Source organism: Dasypus novemcinctus, chromosome 10 (assembly GCF_030445035.2).
Source record: "Dasypus novemcinctus isolate mDasNov1 chromosome 10, mDasNov1.1.hap2, whole genome shotgun sequence".
NCBI lineage: Eukaryota > Metazoa > Chordata > Mammalia > Cingulata > Dasypodidae > Dasypus > Dasypus novemcinctus.
In genome coordinates this window covers 127054631-127075942 of record NC_080682.1, presented here as the reverse complement: position 1 = coordinate 127075942, position 21312 = coordinate 127054631, and the positions used below count along the sequence as shown (strand labels likewise).

Below are 21312 nucleotides of genomic sequence, written 5' to 3'. Positions count from 1 at the left end.
CATGCTAGCACCCAGCACTCCTGCACAGTGAATCACATGCTAGCACCCAGCGCTCCTGCACAGTGAATCACATGCTAGCACCCAGCGCTCCTGCACAGTGAATCACATGCTAGCACCCAGCACTCCTGCACAATGAATCACATGCTAGCACCCAGCACTCCTGCACAATGGGAATCACATGCTAGCACCCAGCGCTCCTGCACAGTGAATCACATGCTAGCACCCAGCGCTCCTGCACAATGAATCACATCCTAGCACCCAGCACTCCTCCACCATGAATCACATGCTAGCACCCAGCGCTCCTGCACAGTGAATCACATGCTAGCACCCAGCGCTCCTCCACCATGAATCACATGCTAGCACCCAGCGCTCCTCCACCTTGAATCACATCCTAGTACCCAGCGCTCCTGCACAATGAATCACATGCTAGCACCCAGTACTCCTGCACAATGGGAATCACATCCTAGCACCCAGCACTCCTCCACCATGAATCACATGCTAGCACCCAATGCTCCTCCACCATGAATCACATCCTAGCACCCAGCGCTCCTCCACCATGAATCACATGCTAGCACCCAGCGCTCCTGCACAATGGGAATCACATGCTAGCACCCAGCGCTCCTGCACAATGGGAATCACATGCTAGCACCCAGCACTCCTGCACAATGAATCACATGCTAGCACCCAGCGCTCCTGCACAGTGAATCACATGCTAGCACCCAGCACTCCTGCACAGTGAATCACATGCTAGCACCCAGCACTCCTCCACCATGAACCACATGCTAGCACCCAGCGCTCCTGCACAGTGAACCACATGCTAGCACCCAGCGCTCCTGCACAATGAATCACATGCTAGCACCCAGCGCTCCTCCACCATGAACCACATGCTAGCACCCAGTGCTCCTCCACCATGAACCACATCCTAGCACCCAGCGCTCCTCCACAGTGAATCACATGCTAGCACCCAGCGCTCCTGCACAATGGGAATCACATGCTAGCACCCAGCACTCCTGCACAGTGAATCACATGCTAGCACCCAGCGCTCCTGCACAATGGGAATCACATCCTAGCACCCAGCGCTCCTCCACCATGAACCACATGCTAGCACCCAGCGCTCCTGCACAGTGAATCACATGCTAGCACCCAGCGCTCCTGCACAATGAATCACATGCTAGCACCCAGCACTCCTCCACCATGAATCACATGCTAGCACCCAGTGCTCCTCCACCATGAACCACATCCTAGCACCCAGCGCTCCTCCACAGTGAATCACATGCTAGCACCCAGCGCTCCTGCACAATGGGAATCACATGCTAGCACCCAGCGCTCCTGCACAATGGGAATCACATGCTAGCACCCAGCGCTCCTGCACAATGGGAATCACATCCTAGCACCCAGCGCTCCTCCACCATGAACCACATGCTAACACCCAGTGCTCCTGCACAGTGAATCACATGCTATCGTCCCCATGCTTACTGGCCTTCCACTGTACTTGGACAGAATTTGGAATGCTCACCTCAACCTGCCCCTGTCTGCCTTTTAATTCTGTCCCTTCACCCCTTCCCTTAATCACATCCTTACTCACCGTGGCCTGGTTTCTGGTTCTTCGACATACCAACACTGGCACACATGCCACCTGCCCGCAGAGGCCCTCCTCCCAGGCACAGGATGCTGCTGTCAGCCCTGCCAGGCACTTCTGGAGCACCTTCCTTTTTGGCCTCTTGTGCTTTTACATCTGAAGTCCAGCACTCAAGCATTTGTCGCCAGCCTCCCCATTCCTGTGCACTGAGTCCCCAGCACCTGGGGCTGCCCTGGTCCGGGGCTGAGCACAGTGGCTGCCCACCCCGGAGTCCTGCACGTCCACCGCCTGGAGCTATTACCCATCCTGGAGTGTGGAGGCGAAGCAGATTCCTTGCAAGGGTCCAGGATTATGGCACCACATGATAATAAGTAATGTCACAATAATTAGACCCATACTTTACTGCACACTTATTGAGCACCACATATTCCACGGGATCTTTACACACAGTTTGTATTGTAGTCTTGCAACCTTCCTATGAGACTGCAAACTGTTGTTACACTACTTTCCTAGACATGATATACGAAGGGCTGAGAAAGGAGGCTCTAGATCCCACTGTATATTAGTCTGAAGTACCGAATAACATCCGATCAGACGTTCATGCAAGTCAGGAGGCTGGGAAGCTGCTAAGGATTCTCTGGGGGTTAGTTCAAGTGCTTGCATGCACGCTTACTGTCTTTCCCTACGGCAGAGCAGCCCGCCTGACGCCCCCCGTGACTCAGCACCTGGAGACACATCACCATCCTAGTGTAATACAATACAAGCTGCCGCTCTTCTGGCAAATGTACTCTAATTCTGGACCAGGTATGTCCTGTGGACCATCGGCATGGTTTTGGGAAAACAAAAAGTATAATTATTTTTTGGCAGCCTGGAGTCTTTCACCTTTATGAGATAACAGTGTTTTAAAAGGATCATCATGGTGCTATGTGACAATAATAATAATTCTTTATTTGGTGTCATGCATTAAAAGTTTTAAGATTATTTTGACATACAACTTAAGGTTTGACCCTAATAATGATCCTTTGAGGTATGTAGAGTAGGAATTATTTGCCACATTTCATAGTAAGGGAAACTGAGGTCCAGGGCAATTAAATAGAATTGTCCAAGGAGTCAAGCTAATTATGGCAGGGCAGATCCAGGACACAAGTGCGCCAACTCCTCGTCCAGCACTCCAAATCATTATTGGTGGGGGGACTTAAAGGAGAACACCGGAAGAGAATTGCCACGGTAACAGTCCTATCATAAGAACCGTGTGCTTGTCAGGAGGGGCTATGGAGTCCAGGAAATGGTTCTTTGCAACAAACACCATGTTAGAAGCATGGACACATTATCCAACCTTAACAAAGCCCTAAGCTGTGTCTAAGCATTGCCATCTGTTCCCTGTCAGACTGTCATGCTCAAATCACAGTGTCATACATGCTACTCGGCTTCAAGCTTCCAAATAAAGACATGTGATATATACACGTTCCTCCTATCTCTTTTCTCATCCCATGCCTTACTCTCTACCTTTTCTCCTCCAGAAATAGTTTATATTGCCGCTGTTTCTGTCTTAATGAAATACTGGAGTACATTTTATGGTTTCAGAAACAGTCATGTGCGGCCGTGAATCAACTAGCAGCCTTCACTTCCTCAATCCTTTCCCCAGAAATGGAGAAGAGCAAGCCAATGCCCTTCTTCAGAACGACGCACTCCATCTTATCTGCAACCCTCTGCGCTTCCCTTTTTTACGCCCGAGGCTGGGGCTGACAGGGCTCTGCTCCTCGGCCCCCTTTTCCAGCTTGGACAGAGAGGCCTGAAGTCAGGAGAGAAATGTTGACACATCTGCCTTTATCAGCAAAAAACAGAGACAAATCTGCGACCTGTGCTCAGCACAGGGGACGGAGTTTGGAGGAGTGCGCCGGGAATCTCCAGTTCTGGGCCCACTGAAGAGAAGTGTCTTCATTTTGAAACCCCCTGTTCACATACATTAAAGTTCTAGCTGAAGTGAAGGTTAAAGCAGTTTAGTGAAAGTCAGTTTTAATGAACGCTGGCTTCCTCTGTGCGCTTACCTCCAGAAAATGCTCTGCCTGCTGCTCGCGATCCAATTTCCTCGAAGTTGTTGTAATCAGACCTGTGTAGAGATGAGAAGATTTGAATTTTAAATATCTGGGACAAGTCACTTACTGGATATGGGAAGCAAGTCCAGGTGAGGAAAAGAAGAGCGCGGGGTCAGAAACTCTCCGTCCCCAGTAAGAGTCTGATGGTCTCAGGAAATTATTCTTGAAAAACATAAAATTTGCAAAGAATCGTTGAAAATATGTTTCATTTCTGTTTACCACAGCTGAAGTATTGTAATCAGTTTAGGGACCTGAAAACTCACTAGACAACCATTGCTTTCTGATAATGTTGAGTTTCAATGATTCATTTGCACATGACTGAAATTCTACCCTAAGAACCTCATTAATGACTGCAGAGCTCTTGAACAATTACTAGGTTGTTGATGCTGATTAGATTCAGGCTCTGAAACAGCACTTTCTTATTTAACTTTTATATGCTGATATAATTTTCTGTTACACTTGACAAAGATGGTTATTTCTATAATAACTACTTGTATACATAATTATTTCAAATTTAATAGATCTTACACACTGAAGATCTCATAGTATAATTTTGTCATTTGTTTCATGTGCTAAATCTTTACACAAAAATAAGTGCCACATGGAAAATCTCTACCTTTTTGTCTTCAAATGGTGTTTCTCATAAATGGAGCACCCCTTTGAGTATAAAGACAAAAAAAAAAAGCAAGGAGAAGACAAATCCTTCAAGGCCTCCCAGCTTATTGCATCAATTTGTCTTTTGCAGGTTCTATTATTATTACTGTCAAATGGCAATTAGGAGGTCAAATTTACATTTCTTGATTCCACAGTGTCTGTGGAGAGAATAAGGGCTGGGTTGTTTTCACGGTATATTCCGATCGACAGGGAAAGAACAAAGAACATCGCACGAAGCGCTCCCTCCCAAGGCTGGCGCGTTACAGGAAAGAAGGCACACGCCGTCCACAGGGTCTGCTCTGGAACTCACGGCCTCCAGCTCCCGCTTTCCCTGGCGTGGTGGGTAACAGCCCGTGGAGTTTAGAGAAAGCCAGACGAGGCAATCGGAGGCAAACGGTTTTCCATGGATTCTAAATAAGAGCCCACTACAGCCTGGCCCCTTTCGTTCCTCCACCCTCACCCCTCTCCACTCCCCAGGGCAAGGAGGACGAAGCGCCCAATGCACGGATAACCTGCCTCTCCGTGAATTCTTTCTGGAATAGCCCCCCTTGCTTTACCCAGAGTCTTCAAGTCTACTTGGGGGGGTGGCCTCCCTTCGTCCCTCTCGCCTGGGCAAGGTGCCCCCCTGAAATGCCCCGGAATATAAAGTGGCCACCATCCCACTGTCCGACTGCCCTGTCCCAGAACACTGCTCGCTGGGACACGGAGGCCACAAGAAGAGCCCACATCTAGATCTGGAAGCCCTGCTGCCTCCCCCAGCCCACAGCCTAGAACACAGAAGGGAGCTCATTACTATTCAGTGACTAACCATCACCAGCTGCAGATGCAACGAGAAAAAGGCCTTGAATAAAAGGGGGAAATGGTAAAGGCAAATGAGTTTATATGGCTGAGAGACTTCAAAATGAGCCAGGAGGTCATCAGAGAGGTCACACTTACGCCCGTCTCAGTAGGACCTCAGAGACAGCCAAAGATGATACAACTCAGGTACTGGTGCTCCTGAGGGCTATTAGAGACACACAGGTTCTGTGGTCATGGCAGATGGCTCTAGAGTCCAGTGCCTTGCCAGTGGGCCCTACTTTGGAATTTGTGCTCCTGAGTGTGATGGAGTTGGACTCAGGTGTGACTTTCTACACATGCCTCTTGTCACTTTTACTGACCCTGGGGTTGGTGCTGGGGTTGGCGTAGACCCGGGAGACTTGAATCTCTGGACTGTCCATGTGCCAGCTGGGCCTGAGCCTCAGCAGAGTTGCAACACCTTGTCTTCCGTTCGTTGGACGTACCCAGGTCAGCTGACAGGGAAGTGAGGATGGTCAACCACCACACCAGGGACATAGGAGTGCCTACAGCTGCAAGCAGGAGAATCACATCCATCAGTCGTGTGGGACCTAAGCCCCCTCTTGACTTAGAGGTGGAGTGGACTTCACCATCCCAGGGTCCACAGGATGGAGGAATAAAATATAGATTAGACTCGACTCACTGGTATTCTACTATAGAATTATTGTGACTCTGGCAATGCAAAAATTTATGTCATTGATGTGGAGACGGTGGCCACTGGAGATGCTGAGGGCAGGGAGAGGGAAAAAGAGGTGTGATATGGGGCATTTTTAGGACTTGGATGATATTGCCCCTGAATGATACTGCAGGGACAGATGCAGGACATTGTTTATCCTGCCATAACCCACTGGGTGGACTGGGGGAGAGTGAACTACAATGTAAACTATGGTCCATGCGCTGTGGCAGTGCTCCAGGGTGCATTCACCAAATGCCATGAATGTGCCTCACTGATGAAAGGGGATGTCGATGTGGAGGAGCGGGGGCGGGGGGTAATAGGGTATATGGGAACCTCACGTTTTTTAAGGTAACCTTTTGTTTGGTTCTATTTATCTTTAAAAAAAGACAATAAAAAATAAAAATATTCAGTTATTAAAGCTGCCGTGGAAGACAGAGATCATTACATCCTGCTGTTTCTGACACAGGATTCGAATGTGTTGTGTCTAGGAAGGCGTCGTGTTGGGTGTGCGGGGGGCGCCTGACTGTGGGAGGCCGTGCGGGCCCTCCGTATCCACACGGGGCCCAGGATCTCTGGCGATAAGAGAAAGGCTAGCCCACATCTACGGTTCTGGAATCTCGCTTTGTCTTCTAATCCACACTGATTTTCCTGAGCAGCCACATCCGAAAAGGAAGTGCACGGAGCTGGCCCCGCCGCGGGAGGAGAGCGCCGCGTGCAGTGGCTCAGCTTGGGGACACGCGAGAGTGCGGTGGTGGGTGGCGGCTGGAGACCCTGGGCACCGTCCAGGCTCTCACGGACGAGGGCCACTGCGGGGCCTCTGCAGCCGGGCCTGAGGCCGTCATCCCGGCCACGCTCTCCACCGAGCTCACGAGGCAGGCAGCAGGGCTCTTCCCACGGGAGAAGGGGCCGGCCCCGCCCGGGGTGGGGTCTCAGCGCGCACCGCCGCCTCCGCGGGGAGGGCACAGCGCAAGCGCAGGCGTTTCCTGCAGGGCTGGGGCGGGGGGCGACTCCCTCTCCACCTGGGGGGCGCGCTCTTCCGGAGCCAGGCCAGGAGCCCCTCCGCGCGCAGGGCCCCGGCCCCGTGGCGAGTCTGCCCCCGAGGCGGCCAGCTTCCCCCCCGCCGGACGGGCTCTGGGTGGTTCTTGGGGAGATGCTCTTTTCACAGTCACCCGTGCACGGGGAGAGCAGCGTGCTCCCCTCCCACCAGCACCTGTGCCAGGACGTGCTCCACGTGCGCATGGGCCAGCAGCGCTGTGTACCAACCACCCTCACGCGCGGCGAGGAAGCGGAAGCGGGGCTGCTGTCCCTGGGAAGGGCAGGGAAACCTCTGGGTTTCAGTTCCCTGGGCTCCTACCACTTCTGTGTTCACAGACATGAGGGAAAAAAGAAGGAAAAAATACAACTCAAAAGGAAAATAGGTATAGAATCGAGGAAGTGGACAGTGACTGCTAACGGGCACAAGGCTTCCTTTTGGGGTGCTAGAAAGGTTCTAAAATGAGAGATTATGGTTTTGGTCGCACAATTCTGTAAATATTGTAAAAGCCATTGCATTCTACACTTTAAATGGACAAACTTTATTGTATCTAAAATATATAGCAATAAAGCAGTTAAAAACAGAAGTTAGAAACTGCCTTTGAGATTTTAAGAAGTCTTTCATGTATGGGAGAAGGTAGATACTTAAGAATACTTGAATGAATGAATGAATGAATGAATGCGTTTGTTCAGGGATCAGGCACACAAAGGATTTACAGTGAAGGGAGGGATCAGGTTTGTCCATGGGGAATCTGGAACACAGAAACAAGGAATGGAACATTTTTGATTAAAGCTACATTTTGGTTATTTGAAATGCAAGTCAGCCTTGCTGTTGAGCCAGGGACCATCCAACCAAGGAGGGGCAAAGCCTCCTGTCTTCTAAAGGTATGTGGCATGGACACGCTGTGGTGCTCCAACAGCACTGTCTGTTTTCACAGTCAGAAAGGAATGCAGCGAGCCATCACTCACCAATCAGACAAATCAGTTCAGTTTACCAGTGCTGTGTCTTCATTTACCAACAACCGTGCTGTGGCCACGAGCAGCCGGGCCTCGAGACGGTGGGCAGAGTCAAGGCCCTCTGGGACCCCTCTGGGACCCCTGTGACTCGTCAGGATAGAAGGCCACCCCAGTCTAATCCGGGCAGGGGAGAGGCACGTTCATCACCCATGTAGCTGCAGACCCACTGGGCAGAGTAAATTGGGGACTGACATGATGAAACCGAATTTCAAAGATAAACCACAGGCGAGCTTTTGAATGTGGTTTGGAGATCTACACAAACCCTCATCTGATGTAATTATATATGCAGACCTCCAGTTAGGAGGGGAAGGATGCCCGTCCTAAGTGAATGATACTCAGTAAGGGGCGGCCGGAGGGTGTACGGCCACAAAGGTGCAATTACTTAAAAATGGCTGCTTCAGGATTTTTTGTTGTGGTTTCAGGAGAACCTAATGGCCTCTCTGAGAAACAGCCTGAGCACAAGAATGTGGGTCATAATATTCAAAGGAGAACTCAGAATCTTCTAAGCAGTTATGGTCAGAGAAGCGAGTCTTGCAAGGACGAGGGCGTGTCCTCCTGACCTTTCTCCCCGTGGGTGTCCTGCTCACAGCTGTGTCATCTCCTGCCAGGACATTCACATTTTCCTAAGTGCTACTTGCAGCCATGCAGGTCTTAGCTGTTCCCGCCAAATTCTCCAAGACTGTTGGAAGTTGGGCTTGGCATTGAAAAATACAACTGAAATTATCAGCCCCTGTGAGAGAGTGTTTACTCTCTGTTTTTGGTATCTCATTTCTTCTGCTCACCGTTTCTCAAACCTGGTCCCCAGCTACTTGGTAACTCTTCCTATCCTCGCAGCAAGTTCAGGTGGCACCTTCTTGGTGAAGCTTTCTGTAGCAGTTTGATTTAATTGATGAATTCCAAAAATACATATTGGATTATACTTATAATCTGATCTGTATCTGGCATGACTGAGCTATGAGTAGGGCACTGAGTCCCCAGCCCTTGGTGGGTGGGGACTCACAGATAAAAGGCACAACAAAGAACAGAGCTGGGGGCTTTTAATGTTGGAGTTTTGATTTTGGAATTTGATGCTGAAGACCCAGGAAGTAAGCTCACACAGGAAAGAGAAGCCAGCCCCAGGAAGGAAGGAACCTTGAACCCAGAGAAAAGCAAGCCCCAGGAACATAGGAACCCAGGAAGCCTGAACCCTCACAGACATCAGCAGTCATCTTGCTCCAACACGTGAAAATAGACTTTGGTGAGGGAAGTAACCTATGCTTTATGGTCTGGTAACTGTAAGCTCCTACCCCAAATAAATACCCTTTATAAAACCAACCCATTTCTGGTATTCTGCATCAGCACTCCTTTGGCTGACTAATAACCTTCTCTAACCTTTCCTTCCCTAGCAGGTCGATCCTAACTCGACTGTTGTCTGGACCCCCCTTTAGATCATATGCCTCAAGAGACTGTCCTTCGCTGATGGAGCCAAAAGCCCAGATCAGAGCCTGTTCCATCTGTTGAATATATAAATACTGTAGCTGCCATACCCAATATTCACTCTAATTATGTGTTAAAGAGTCAGTCTTCTTTATGGGATCCAAGCAAAAGGAATGGCAAATAGATTTTATTCCTCTTGTGTTTCTAATGTTTATCATAGACTCTGGCTCATAACAGCTGCCAGACAAACGTCTGAATGAAGGTGACATGAGGAGGCCCTCCAGAGCTCTCGACATGGTTGACAGAGTGGCTGTGATGGCTCCGATGCCTGACAGGTAAATTTACCTGTATGCTCTCCTCCATTCTTGGAATAAGTGCTAGTGTTTTCCCAATCTCTAGACCCTGTCTTCCATGCTGATAGTTGAAAGTCATTAGAGAAACCCCTGATAGCCTTTGAAAATTTTTAACTGAAGATTTTTTAACCTTCAGTTTTGGCGATGGGCTGCTGCTTCTGTAGCTTTTCTCTCTCCTGGGTTCATGGACCTCAACTTCTGAAGGCTTCTCTCCATCTCCGCCGCTTTGTTCTGTGTCTTCAGCTTTTTATTCCTCTGTTTATAAGGGATTCCAGTAAGAAGATTAAGATCCACCCTGGGGACTGAACAATGACTAAAGTAGACTTAGTACTGTTCTACTCTAGACTGATTGTTTGGCAATGGAAGAACTCTTATCACTGATGTAAAGGCAGTGGCCACCAGAGGTTCTGAGGGATGAGAGAGGGAAGAACAGGTGTAACATGAGGGCATTTTCAGGACGTGGGAATTGTCCTGCATGACACTGCAGTGACGGATACAGGCCATTGTGTATTTGGTCATAACTTACAAAAGTGCAGAGTGTAAACTGTAATGTAAACCATAGTCCACGGTTAGTAGCGATGCTTCAATATGTGTTCATCAATTACAACAAATGTACCACATGAACGAGGGATGCTGTTCATGTGGGAAAGTGGGGGGAGGGGGGCATATGGAAATCCCTTATGCTTTTTATGTAACATTTATGTAATCTAGAGCTCCTTTCAAAATAAAAATTAGTTATTTAAAAAAAGACCCACCCTGGGTCCCACCATCTGGTCAATGGCCCTAAACTGGAGTAAGTTCATCGAAAGGCCCCACCTACAGCAGGTGCACACGCACAGGGACTCGCACCCAGCGCCACGCTGTCCCAGGCCATCCAGCTAAGTGGGCTGCCTTCCCTCCCGAGCCAGAGCAGGTGCCCAGGGCCAGCAGCCTGGGCCAAGCCCCCTCCCTGCCAGGACCCTGGTGGGAGCTCCTCGCCTAGGAATGCCCTGGAGTCTTCACTGTGGAGAGTCCCACAGGGAACAAAGATGCGGCGGTGCTAACTCCTCCTGCTCCCCCACCTGAGCCCACTCTCCTGCGTGGTGCTGACCTCAGGACCTGGGGGTGCTGCCTTCTGGTTTATATTTCACCCACAAAAGCAACGTAAATGCCCAGGCACATAGCCCTCAAAAGGGGGAAATAGAGTGGGTCAGTTAGCTATGGGTGTGTGCTCTAAGTAAGACACAAAACTTAGGTATTCGCAGGGCTACTGACTCTTTCCAAAATGCTAAATTCTAGACCCTCTCGTCTCACCCACTGAAGAGCCTTACGATGCACATATTTACATGTGGACAGGAGGCAGGGCACTAAGCTGGGAGAACCGAGATGGACACACAGCAGATAGTAATTTCAGGATCGGGGGGATATCAAAGTTGGAGTGAAGGCATGCATTAGGTTTGCTGAACAAAAAACAATAACTAATGTGTGTTCTTAGACTGCATACTATTTCTTTGACTAAAAAGAAGAACCAGGAAGAAAAAAGAGCTACAACATTAGTTATGGGTATGGGAGGGGTAAAAAAAACAAGGTATAAAAGGGATTCTGCAAGTTATGCCCATCAGACATTCATCTTACATAAGGGCTGTTTTATCAGGTGTTTTAAGATTTGGAGTTGCTCTATTGAGCACACAGTGCTGCTATTAAATTTTCTTAAGAGAATTTGACAAGGGAAATCACCAATGAAGCTTGGCCTTTTCTTTATAAATAGTGATTTCTATGATGCTAATAGAGGCTTTAAAACTGTAAAAGTGAGGATGTATTTTAAACGAAAGTATGAAAATATGTGGGTCAAACAAGGTTTATGGCAGTTGAATTTCTGTAACATACACTTCATTTTCTTTCTTTGCAAGCCAGGGGATGGCATTTCCCAATTCTGCCTTAGCAGCATGGAAAGCATACACAGCACTTTTCTGCCGGAAGTGTTTTCCCCTTTGGATTCAGGATTCTGCAGTGGCTACAGGGAGCATGTGGACGAAGCCTGCCCTTAAGGGAAGACGGTCACTTCCAGATGACCAGGGGCATCGGGTCAAGCAACGTGTCCTCAGCGGCGAGGGCCAGGGAGCAGCCAACGAGGGCGGCAGCAAGGAGGAGGCCACTGGCTCGGTGGATGCCGTTTCCAAAGGCCTTGCCTGCACACTTCTTTCCGGGTCTGGGGGCCCTGCCAGCTACATGCTCACACACGCACACTTGCCCACACACACACCGCGAGGGCCAGCGCTGCTGGGTGCGGGCCCCATCTTGCCCGAGTGCCTGGGTGGTCACCAGCCCCCCTGCTCCTCCCTCAGTGCCTCTCGTCCCCAGGGCCCACAGCTGACCCTCTCAACACCACACAGCCCGCCAGGGCCTTCTGCTCCAGCCTGCGGAAGGCATGGAAGCACCTAGACAAAGTCTCCAGGCTCTTGAGCTGAACTCCACATACTGTATTGAATTCCTTCACAGAAACTCAGCTGCAGCCGGCATTACAGATGTGTAGGAAATGATGCCGTCCTTAGGTGCCTCTAACTCACCACTCACCTGTGTGCTCAGGTGTGCAATAGGGCACCCAGCTCCCCTTCCTCTTTATGCCAAGATTTTTTTTTGCATAATTCTGAACACTGGATGATCAAAATAAGGAAGCTGAAGTGGCTGTTAATCTAAATTCCACTACATAGATGGGTCTTAGAGAATATCTAATACTCAGGCTCTGGAATAAACCTGGCTTCACAAACCACTGCTACTGCTAGGCAATGTGTTAGCAAATCCTTGGGCGAGTTCCTTAGCTTCTCTGGATTTCAGCTTCTTCTTCTGTAAAATAAGGCTTATTAAATGAAATAAGTGATTTAAAATACTTAGCTTGGTTCCTGGCACGTATTTAATGTGCTAATAATATTCTTCTCGTCAGCTCCAAGAACAGTGCTGGAGTATGTGTGCAGCAGTCAAACTTCGCTTCCTTCCCATCTGGAGAGTCCCCTCAAATGTTCAGGTCCTGGCTAGTGAGCACTGTGAGATGTCTACCACTCACCCATTCACCTGACAGACAGGACACTGAGGACCACTGTTTAAGCGACTTGCTCAGAGATTCACTGATAAGAAGCCACCACCTGTGCATTGTTACATTTTATCGGGAAGATAGTATATGCCTTGCTACTCAAAGCACGGTCCGTGGGGTGGATCAGCAGCTCAGCAGCGCCTGGTGCTACCTGTAAGTGCACAGTCCTAGGAGTCACCCCTGCCCTGGACACAGGCGGCATTTTGAGGAGCGGAACTCCTGGCCACCGCTTCGGTGCAATCACCCGGGGAGTTTATAAAAACCACGCATGCCAGGGTCCCGCCCCAGACATCCGGAATTATTTGGTATGGGCTGAAGCCTGGGCATAGATTTTTTAAATCTCCTAGGGGATTCTCATATGGAGCCAAGGGTGAAAATCACTTTTGGAAGGAGATCGACAGCTATAGAAGGGCTATCTCTGGTGATGGGATCCTGGTCTTTTCGGGGCAGTACAGGACTCAGTTATGGAAAGCAAAAGATGGGGCCCCTGCTCAGAGTCTCCAGCCCGTCTTCACAGGAGGGTCTGTTCCGAATCCTCCCAGCGACGGTCGAGCCCACCCTGCTGCCGACGTTGTTCTGACCTGAAGATGACACATGCTTCACTCACGTCTCCCCTTAAGATTCTGCTGGTCTCAGCCACAGTTTGGCTTTTTCATCCTGACCTACTTTCTTGGACTGCTCTAGTGCTAACCTTTTCCAGCTCCATCTGGTCCCCAGAGTCAGAACACTGTCCTGGGAGGTAAGCAGATGCTGTTCAAATCACAGAGCCGGCAGCTCTGAAAGCCAGTGCATTATTTTGTGTGTTAGTGAAAACCCTGCAGCAGTTTGATAATGTTTTTGAATTCCCAAAATAGGTACTGGAGTGTGTTTGTGAGCTGCTCTGTTCCTCTGGGCCTATTAGGTTGCATTAGATTCAGAGGTTTCACTTTTACCTTACTGAATCAAGATTAGGGCTTTTATTTGACCATGTCAGTAGGGCATGTAGGGTTGAGTCCCCACCACAGGGATAAAACGAACTCTCACACGGAGAAGGAGGACACAGAAGCAGAAACGCAGGAAGAGAGAGTGCTCCACAGACACGGCCCGGGAAGAGAGATGAGCCTGATGGCCTACAGCTGGCCTTGTGGAGAGGCCAGGGCAGCGGAGCCCGGAGAGAAATGCGCCCCGGGGAGAGACGAGCCTTATGCCAGCTACAGCTGAGGCTTCAAAAAGCTGGGCCCTCAGAACCTTAAGAGGAAAGAGGAAGCTGGACCCTCACAGACACAAATGACTTTGGGTGAGAAAGTGCTTCTTCAGGTTCCTAGAGTTGGCTCTTCAGGGCCTGGTAACAGTAAGCCCTAAATAAATACCCTTTATCAAAGCTAACCGACTTCTGGTACTTTGCGTCAGCACCCTCTCTGGCTGACTAATACAAACCCCAGGAAGACTGGGGTGCTCTTTCTAATTACCTTCCAAAGGAAAACCTTACTGTTTAGATTGGTTTCCGTTGGCAATATCTGAAAAAGTAACCAGGCCATTTAAAGTTGAAGATTCCTTCTGCTTTTTCAAATGAACACTCTAAGATTTTTAATTCCTGCCACACATCAGAGGTGTGAAAATCACCACAGCACCCCCCCTTCAATGATTTCACTGAAAATAATTTGTTTCTACATCTGTTTTCATGTGTCAGATAAAATCAGAAGGATGGATAAAGTGCAAATTATCTGCAGGATGTGCAAAGTCTTAAAAACATATGTGTGCTTTGTAGGTGTGCAATTCTTTAAGATCACCTTTACTCTCTAATTTATATAAGACCTTTTAGGTAGGAGCAATGCTTTTTTGAAACCCAATTTAAAAATCTGGGAAAAATATCATTTGTTAGAGCTTTGAATGTTCTCAAAAGACTGATATAACACTTTTTTATATCACGTTTTCCAGTTAATTTTCACATAACTCAATCCTTTACTTTTCTCCTTAATTTATATACACACTGTAAAACCTCATTATTTTTTCATTCCACCTACCTGAGAAGCTGTAGTAGCTTCACAGCTGATTGAAGTTTACCTTTGTACTACCTAGGCAAATACATAAGGCGGCAAGGTCTAAGGGGAAGATTTAATATACTGGAGGCAAAACATTTGCAGAGCACTTTAATTTTAACCATGACTTTGATGTTCTAATTGCAAACAGACTATGTAACTATTCATTAGAGTCTGTCCAGCAGGTCTTTTGTTTGGCAACACTTTGTTAATAATTGCATTAATCTTATGTGTTTATTTGAAAGCGTGTAGATTTGTGTTTCTTGAAATACACTAGAATCCACACTTTCAACATCTATAGCATCTTAATGAGATTCTGAATTGATGGTGTTTCATTGCCTTTCTCTTCTATGGGGAGAGGTATCATATTTTGCAAGAATGATGGGATTCTTGTTTAATGATCTATAAAAGTACAACCCCGTTCAAGTCTTTAAAAACGGTATGTGACTCAGTTGATTCCTCTGTAACATGGCAATGACTTAGTGGGGAACAAAGGCCCCTTCCTTCTTAAGGCAACATGTGATATTCTTAGCCATGTGACCCTAGGTAGAAATAAAGGAGAGGCTGGCGTCCTTTATAAAGCCCTGGGTTGACGCTGAGCTCAGGAAGAGCTGCCTACTCCTGCCCTTCTGTAGAGAACTTTATAAAACACGCCACTGTGGCTCTGACCTTTGGACTCTGCATTCGTTTCCCTCAGTAGACCGTGGCCTTCGGGCCTTCCTGGTTCATGGAAGGAATCCCTCCCGGGAGCCTGCGCTAATCTGTGCGTCCTCTGCGCTTAGCACAGTGCCCGGCACACGGAGGATGTTCAATACAGATCAGTTTATTGAATGGATAAACGTACTACTGAAAATGTGTGTGGAAGTGAAGCAGGCTAGTAGGATGTGGCATCAACAGACGGATCTGGAACCTGGCAGAGAGCCCACGAGGACATCAGCAACCCCAAGACGGCTGCTGGGGGACGCTCACCCCACCCCAGGATCCTGCCAACCAGAACTAAGACTGCTGGAGGCCAGGAGAAGCCCCGGATACTCCCCAAGGAGTTTAGCACTGGGTCCTCACTGGGGCATTGACAGGTGGGGTAATCAGTCCAAAGAGCAAACAGCGGGACCCTCCCCGGCCATTAGCAAAGGGGTGGAATAATTAATGGTTTATAAAGCAGAGGGGAGGCCTGAACGTGCTCTTGCGCTCTCTCGCCTTGGACCCGTCCTGCCCTCAGAGCACCGCTCTTGCATTTTTCCTCTGCCATGTGGCCACGCTAGTAAACCTAGGGATTTATGACCTCTAATGGGGAGCTGTAGCCTGTAAATCAGCCCCCTTGATCCCTTTCCAGCCCCTTCCTCTCCACCTGAGCTCCCACTACTCCTCTCTTCCTGCCTGAATAAATCACTGGCCTAACGCACCCGGCGTGCTCTTAAAATTCATTTCTGCAGCACAGTCAAGAACCTAGATAAAATCCGGTAACAGAAGTCTGTTTGTGTGCATGCATACACACAACCACCCGAAGCAGGGAAGGGCACAGACGCATGGGAAGGTTCACACAGCATGTATATATGGCTTGGAGAAATTTCATGCCCTTTGGGGAAAACTCCCAAATAAATTCAGAACGGAATTAGGTACTGTGATAATTATTGTTTTGGGTTTTTAACAAAACGTTGTAGGTTCATGAAGTCATGCTTTTTGGTTTTATATGTCAGAGTCTGCAGTATGTGTGATTAATTGAGGCTAATGGGGGGAAATGGGAGATTGCCAATGCTAATGAGTTTTTCTTGATGTTCTAATTTGTAATTTTTTTCTCTTTTGCCTTTACTTTTTGTTTAAGAGAATTATGCTATTTATCTGAGAATGTGTCACACATAGGGGTTGCTAACGTGTCAGAGAGGCCTCTGCCCACGGTTCATTTTCCAAAGAACATCCACACAGTGAGGGAGCAAGAAACAAAACAAAACAAAACCCCGAAACAGCAGACAACCAAAAAACCAAAAGCAGAAAGAAGGGCACTGCAGGAGACAACCAGCCTCTGACTTTTCTGGATCCACAAAGCACTGGGTGGTGAATGTAAAATGGAGGATGATAATATAGGTGACAGGTAGATATTGTTACATCAAATGCCGTACCAAATGTAGCAACTGCTAATAGCTGGTAAGTCTGGGGATCTGCATGGGGGTGCGCTGGGGTTCTCTTTCTGTATTACTTTTGCAATTTTCCTGTAAGCTAGAGATTATTTCGAAATAGGATTTTTTTTTTAATGGAGGAGGAGGCACAGGGCCTTGAAGGGTCATACTCTCTGGCTGTGGTCTGATGAAGTAATGTCTTATTGAAAAGGTGACTTTGGTGGCATTTTAGATTCGTATTCAAAAAATGAAAAAAAAACCCCACAAAAACCTGGCAATAGAGTAAGAGAATCATTGAAGGAGTCAGTAGAGCTGGGGAAGAGTCAGACAGCACTGGTCTGCAGGACTGGGGGTGCTATCAGGGAAGTGGGCAGATGACGCCACCACAGCGTTTTTCTACAGATCTTTATTCTATTTTAAGCCACAAAATCCCCACCATACACATCATTCCCCGAGTATGATAATTACTCTTAGCTAGGTCTATATGACTCCTAAATTTCTGCCCTCACCTAATTAACCGTAATTATTTGCTCAGTTTCCCAAGAACATATTTGGGGGTGCCTGCTTGTTCCTGGCGGGTAAGTGGAAGATGGTGTGTGGCTCTGCACTTGTTCCAGGAGAGGACGGCAGACCTGGAGTGGGGCACGCGCTCCGGCCGGGGCTGCGTGGGCAGGGCGTCCCGCGCTCCGGTCCAGGGCTGCGTGGGCAGGGCGTCCCGCGCTCCGGTCCAGGGCTGCATGGGCAGGGCGTCCCGCGCTCCGGTCCAGGGCTGCGTGGGCAGGGCGTCCCGCGCTCCGGTCCAGGGCTGCATGGGCAGGGCGTCCCGCGCTCCGGTCCAGGGCCCCCCTTTCTTCGCCACTTCTCTTGTCATAACAAGACTGACCTCCCTCCTCTCCATCCAGCCTGCCAAGGCCAGCAGAACCCTCAGAAAAGGTTCCATTTACATTCTCAGAATTTAGCATCATCTCTTTGGGGCTAAAGGTCTGTAATGGGTGGGTACCCGAAACCCCTGTTGAAACGCCAACTAGTCAAATAGACATGCCACCAAGACTGGAAGAAAATTTCATCTGCTTTATTCTCTGAGAAATTCAGGAACGCTTGAGCAAAGGGCTGTGCACACAGAGCCTCAGTGGGTTTTTAAACCACTCACAACACTGTGCAGGTCTTTCAGTGGCAGTGAGCATGAGCGCAATTCCACTGTGGTTGTAATTAGTGGATAATTAGTACTTGTACATGTCGATGCTACATGTCAGGTAACTGGTGGCTGGTTTAGCATCCTCTCAACGAGATTACTTAATTTGCTGTGATTTCAGTTCTTTGGAGTAACATTGGTGCTCTGGCCTTGGAAAATGTGGGGACTTCAGGTCAGTTGACTAAGGTTTGAAATTACATGAACGGGTTTGATTCTTACCACAGAAACCTGCTGGAAGGATCTCCATGAACAAAGTGAAGCAGCAGACAGGGCAGAGGCAGGAGGAGCCCCTCCCAGGCCGGCAGCCCCGTGGGCTCTGAAGGCATAGTAGAGCCGCGACCCCACCTGCAGCCCTCGCCCCGACCCTGCTCTGGGAATCCATCCACAAGGCTGCTCCTTCTGTAGCAAGCAGCGCTCCATTCCAGCGTCGGCTCAAGAGCAAGTGCTTCTCCTCCGTCAGCACGCCACCCGAAGTCACCCCATTGCTCAGCTTCATTTTTTTTTTTGTCTTTGATTTTTTAATGTTACATTAAAAAAATATGAGGTCCCCATATACCCTCCACCCCCTCGACCCACTCCTCCCCCCATAACAACAACCTCCTCCATCATCATGAGACATTCATTGCACTTGGTGAATACATCTCTGAGCACTGCTGCACCTCATGGTCAACGGTCCACACCATAGCCCACACTCTCCCACAGTCCACCCAGTGAGCCTTTGTGAAGATAAGCTCAATAATTAGGAAAAAGAAAAAGAAAAAGAAAGGACGTAGACACCTAGGAAAAGACGGAAGAAGTTGCCTTGCCAGTTTGCATACAGGGCAACACTTACTGCAGTGATGGAAGGCAAAACATCAAAAACAAAGCTTCCTTTCTTTTGATCTTATCTGAAACGATCGCGTTTAGGTATTTGCTTACTCATGCATTAGCTTTCTCCTTCTCTAGAATGTAAGCCGTATAAAAGCTGGGGTTTCAGCTCTGTCTTATTTTCTGCTTTAACTGCAACACCTAGAAGAATGGCTGGTAAGGAGGAGGCCTGTAATAAATGACTTTTTTTTTTAAAACATATTTTTTACTTATTTTTAAAAGATACTTAGATTACATAAAATGTTACACTCAAAAATATAAGGGATTCCCACATGCCCGCTCCTCACACCCCCCACTTTTCCCACATCATCAACTTCTTTCATCATAATGGCACGGTCACTGCATTTGGTGAATACATTTTGGAGCACTGATGCACCGCATGGATTATAGTTTACATTGTAGTTTACACTCTTACACTCTCCTCCAGTCTACTCAGTGGGTTATGGCAGGATATGTAATGCAATGTATCTGTTGTTACAATGTTATTCAGGACAACTTCAAGTCCTGAAAATGCCCCCATATCACACCTCTTTCTCCCTCTCCCTGCCCTCAGCAACTCCAGGGGCCACTGTCTCCACGTCACTGATAAAATTTCTTCCACTGCTAGAATCACAATGAGTTTATAGTAGAATACCAGTAAGTCCATTCTAGTCCACATTTTACTCCCCAGTTCTGAGGACTCGGGATGGTGATACTCACTTCACCTCTAGTTGAGAGGGGCCTCGACTCCACGCGGCTGATGGGTGCGGCTCTCTTGCTTGCAGGTGTACATGATAAATGATTTTGATTGAAGGAATAAATGCTGACATGCAAGTCGCTTCTCTGAAGTCCTCCTGTGGTCACAGCTGAACGTTCTGCATGCTTTTTGTTCATAATTTTCACAGAATCCTGAGTACCACCTTTCCTCCTCCATGTAAGAGCGCTGGATGCTCTCCACCAGGGAACCAGCCTGCAGAGCAGGGCTCAGGGCCATCCAGCTTCAGCTCCAGGCCTTATCACTTACACACTGTGTCAGCCAGCCGAAGGAGAGCTGATGCAAAATACCAGAAATCGGTTGGCTTTTATAAAGGGTATTATTTGAGGTACACACTTACAGTTACCAGGCCATAAAGTATAAGTTACTTTCCTCACTCAAGTATTTTGCCACGTTTTGGAGCAAGACAGCTGCCGACATCTGCCAGGGTTCAGGCTTCCTCTCTTCTGAGGGCTTGCTTTCCTCTGGGCTCAGGGTTTCTCTCTTCCTGGGGCTTGCTTCTCTTTACTCTGTGTGCTTACTTCTCAGGGCTCCAGCTCAAGACTCCAGCATCAAAAACCAACGTCAAAAGTCCATCAAGATTTCCAACTCTGTCCTTTGTCATGTCTTTTAACTGTGAGTCCCGATCCACCAAGGGGCAGGAACTCAGTGCCCTAATGACGTGTCCCAATCAAAGCCCTCATCATAATTTAATCACGGCCAGGTACAGACCAGTTTGCAAACATAATCCAATATCCATTTTGGAATTCATAGTTACATTAAACTGTTCCACAGACCAATAACCATGGGCAAGTGACTCACACTCTGAGCTTCAGTTTCCTCGTGCAGCACATTGGAATACTCCTCTCTACCTCACAGGCTAACCGTGCATATGAGACGAGACGAGCTGTGTAGATGCACCTGCAGTGCAGGAAGTCCCCAGTGTGCTCCGTGCTCTTCCCCGACAGAGCTATCGTCGATGATTCCACCCAACAACCCAGGTGTAAATACTGACAGTTAAATTATTCATTTAAAAACAGACTTTGGAATATATGGAATATTCAGGAAAGCCTTAGAACTTTCTATTCTCTCTCAAAAACCCAGGAGCCTGCAGGAGTCAACTATCAGGAAAGGTCAGCAACAGACCACAGTAATGCCTCAAGGTTGGCACCCTGCGGCTAGAAATCCCGGGAGGGTGGACGTAATCTCTCTCATCAGTTCAAAGAGGCCTGTGTGAAAGTTCAGAGATCTGATCTCATCTAATCTCAACTTGGGTCAATGAACTGGATTCAAATCTGAGCGTTCATGTGAGTCTCCCGCAAATCAAATCGGGTCATGAGATGAGAGCAGCACTCTGCTCCTCTGGGCCAGCGTCTCCTCTGTGTGTACTCCTGCTCAGCTGTGTTCTTCCACCTGTGCAATTGGGACTGTCCTGTAGAAAGTCGGGGGGGGGGGGGGGCGGGTGGTTCCAGCTATCTCTTTTCTTCTGCCCTGCTCCCGACCTGGCAAAGGCAGTTGTGCAGTCTGGTAGGAAAGAATGCAACATAAGGCAGTGGAAACAACGCCAGAGTACAAAGAATGAGCCCTAAATCCAAGTTTCTCCCCGAAGATACTCTCTGATTTAATGCAAACCATGTAACTACTCTTGATTCAGTGTCTTCATC

General features: G+C 48.3%; 1 protein-coding gene across 2 annotated transcripts in view; it reads right to left on the bottom strand.

Annotated features, from left to right (window-relative positions):
* The window catches only part of FAT3 (FAT atypical cadherin 3), a 539827-nt gene that overhangs the window by 188086 nt on the left and 330429 nt on the right, over positions 1-21312 (bottom strand). For both annotated transcript variants that reach the window (XM_071218314.1, XM_071218315.1), the window contains one exon: positions 3628-3689. In XM_071218314.1, the coding sequence (XP_071074415.1) occupies positions 3628-3689 (62 nt within the window). The remainder of the gene's footprint in view (positions 1-3627; positions 3690-21312) is intronic.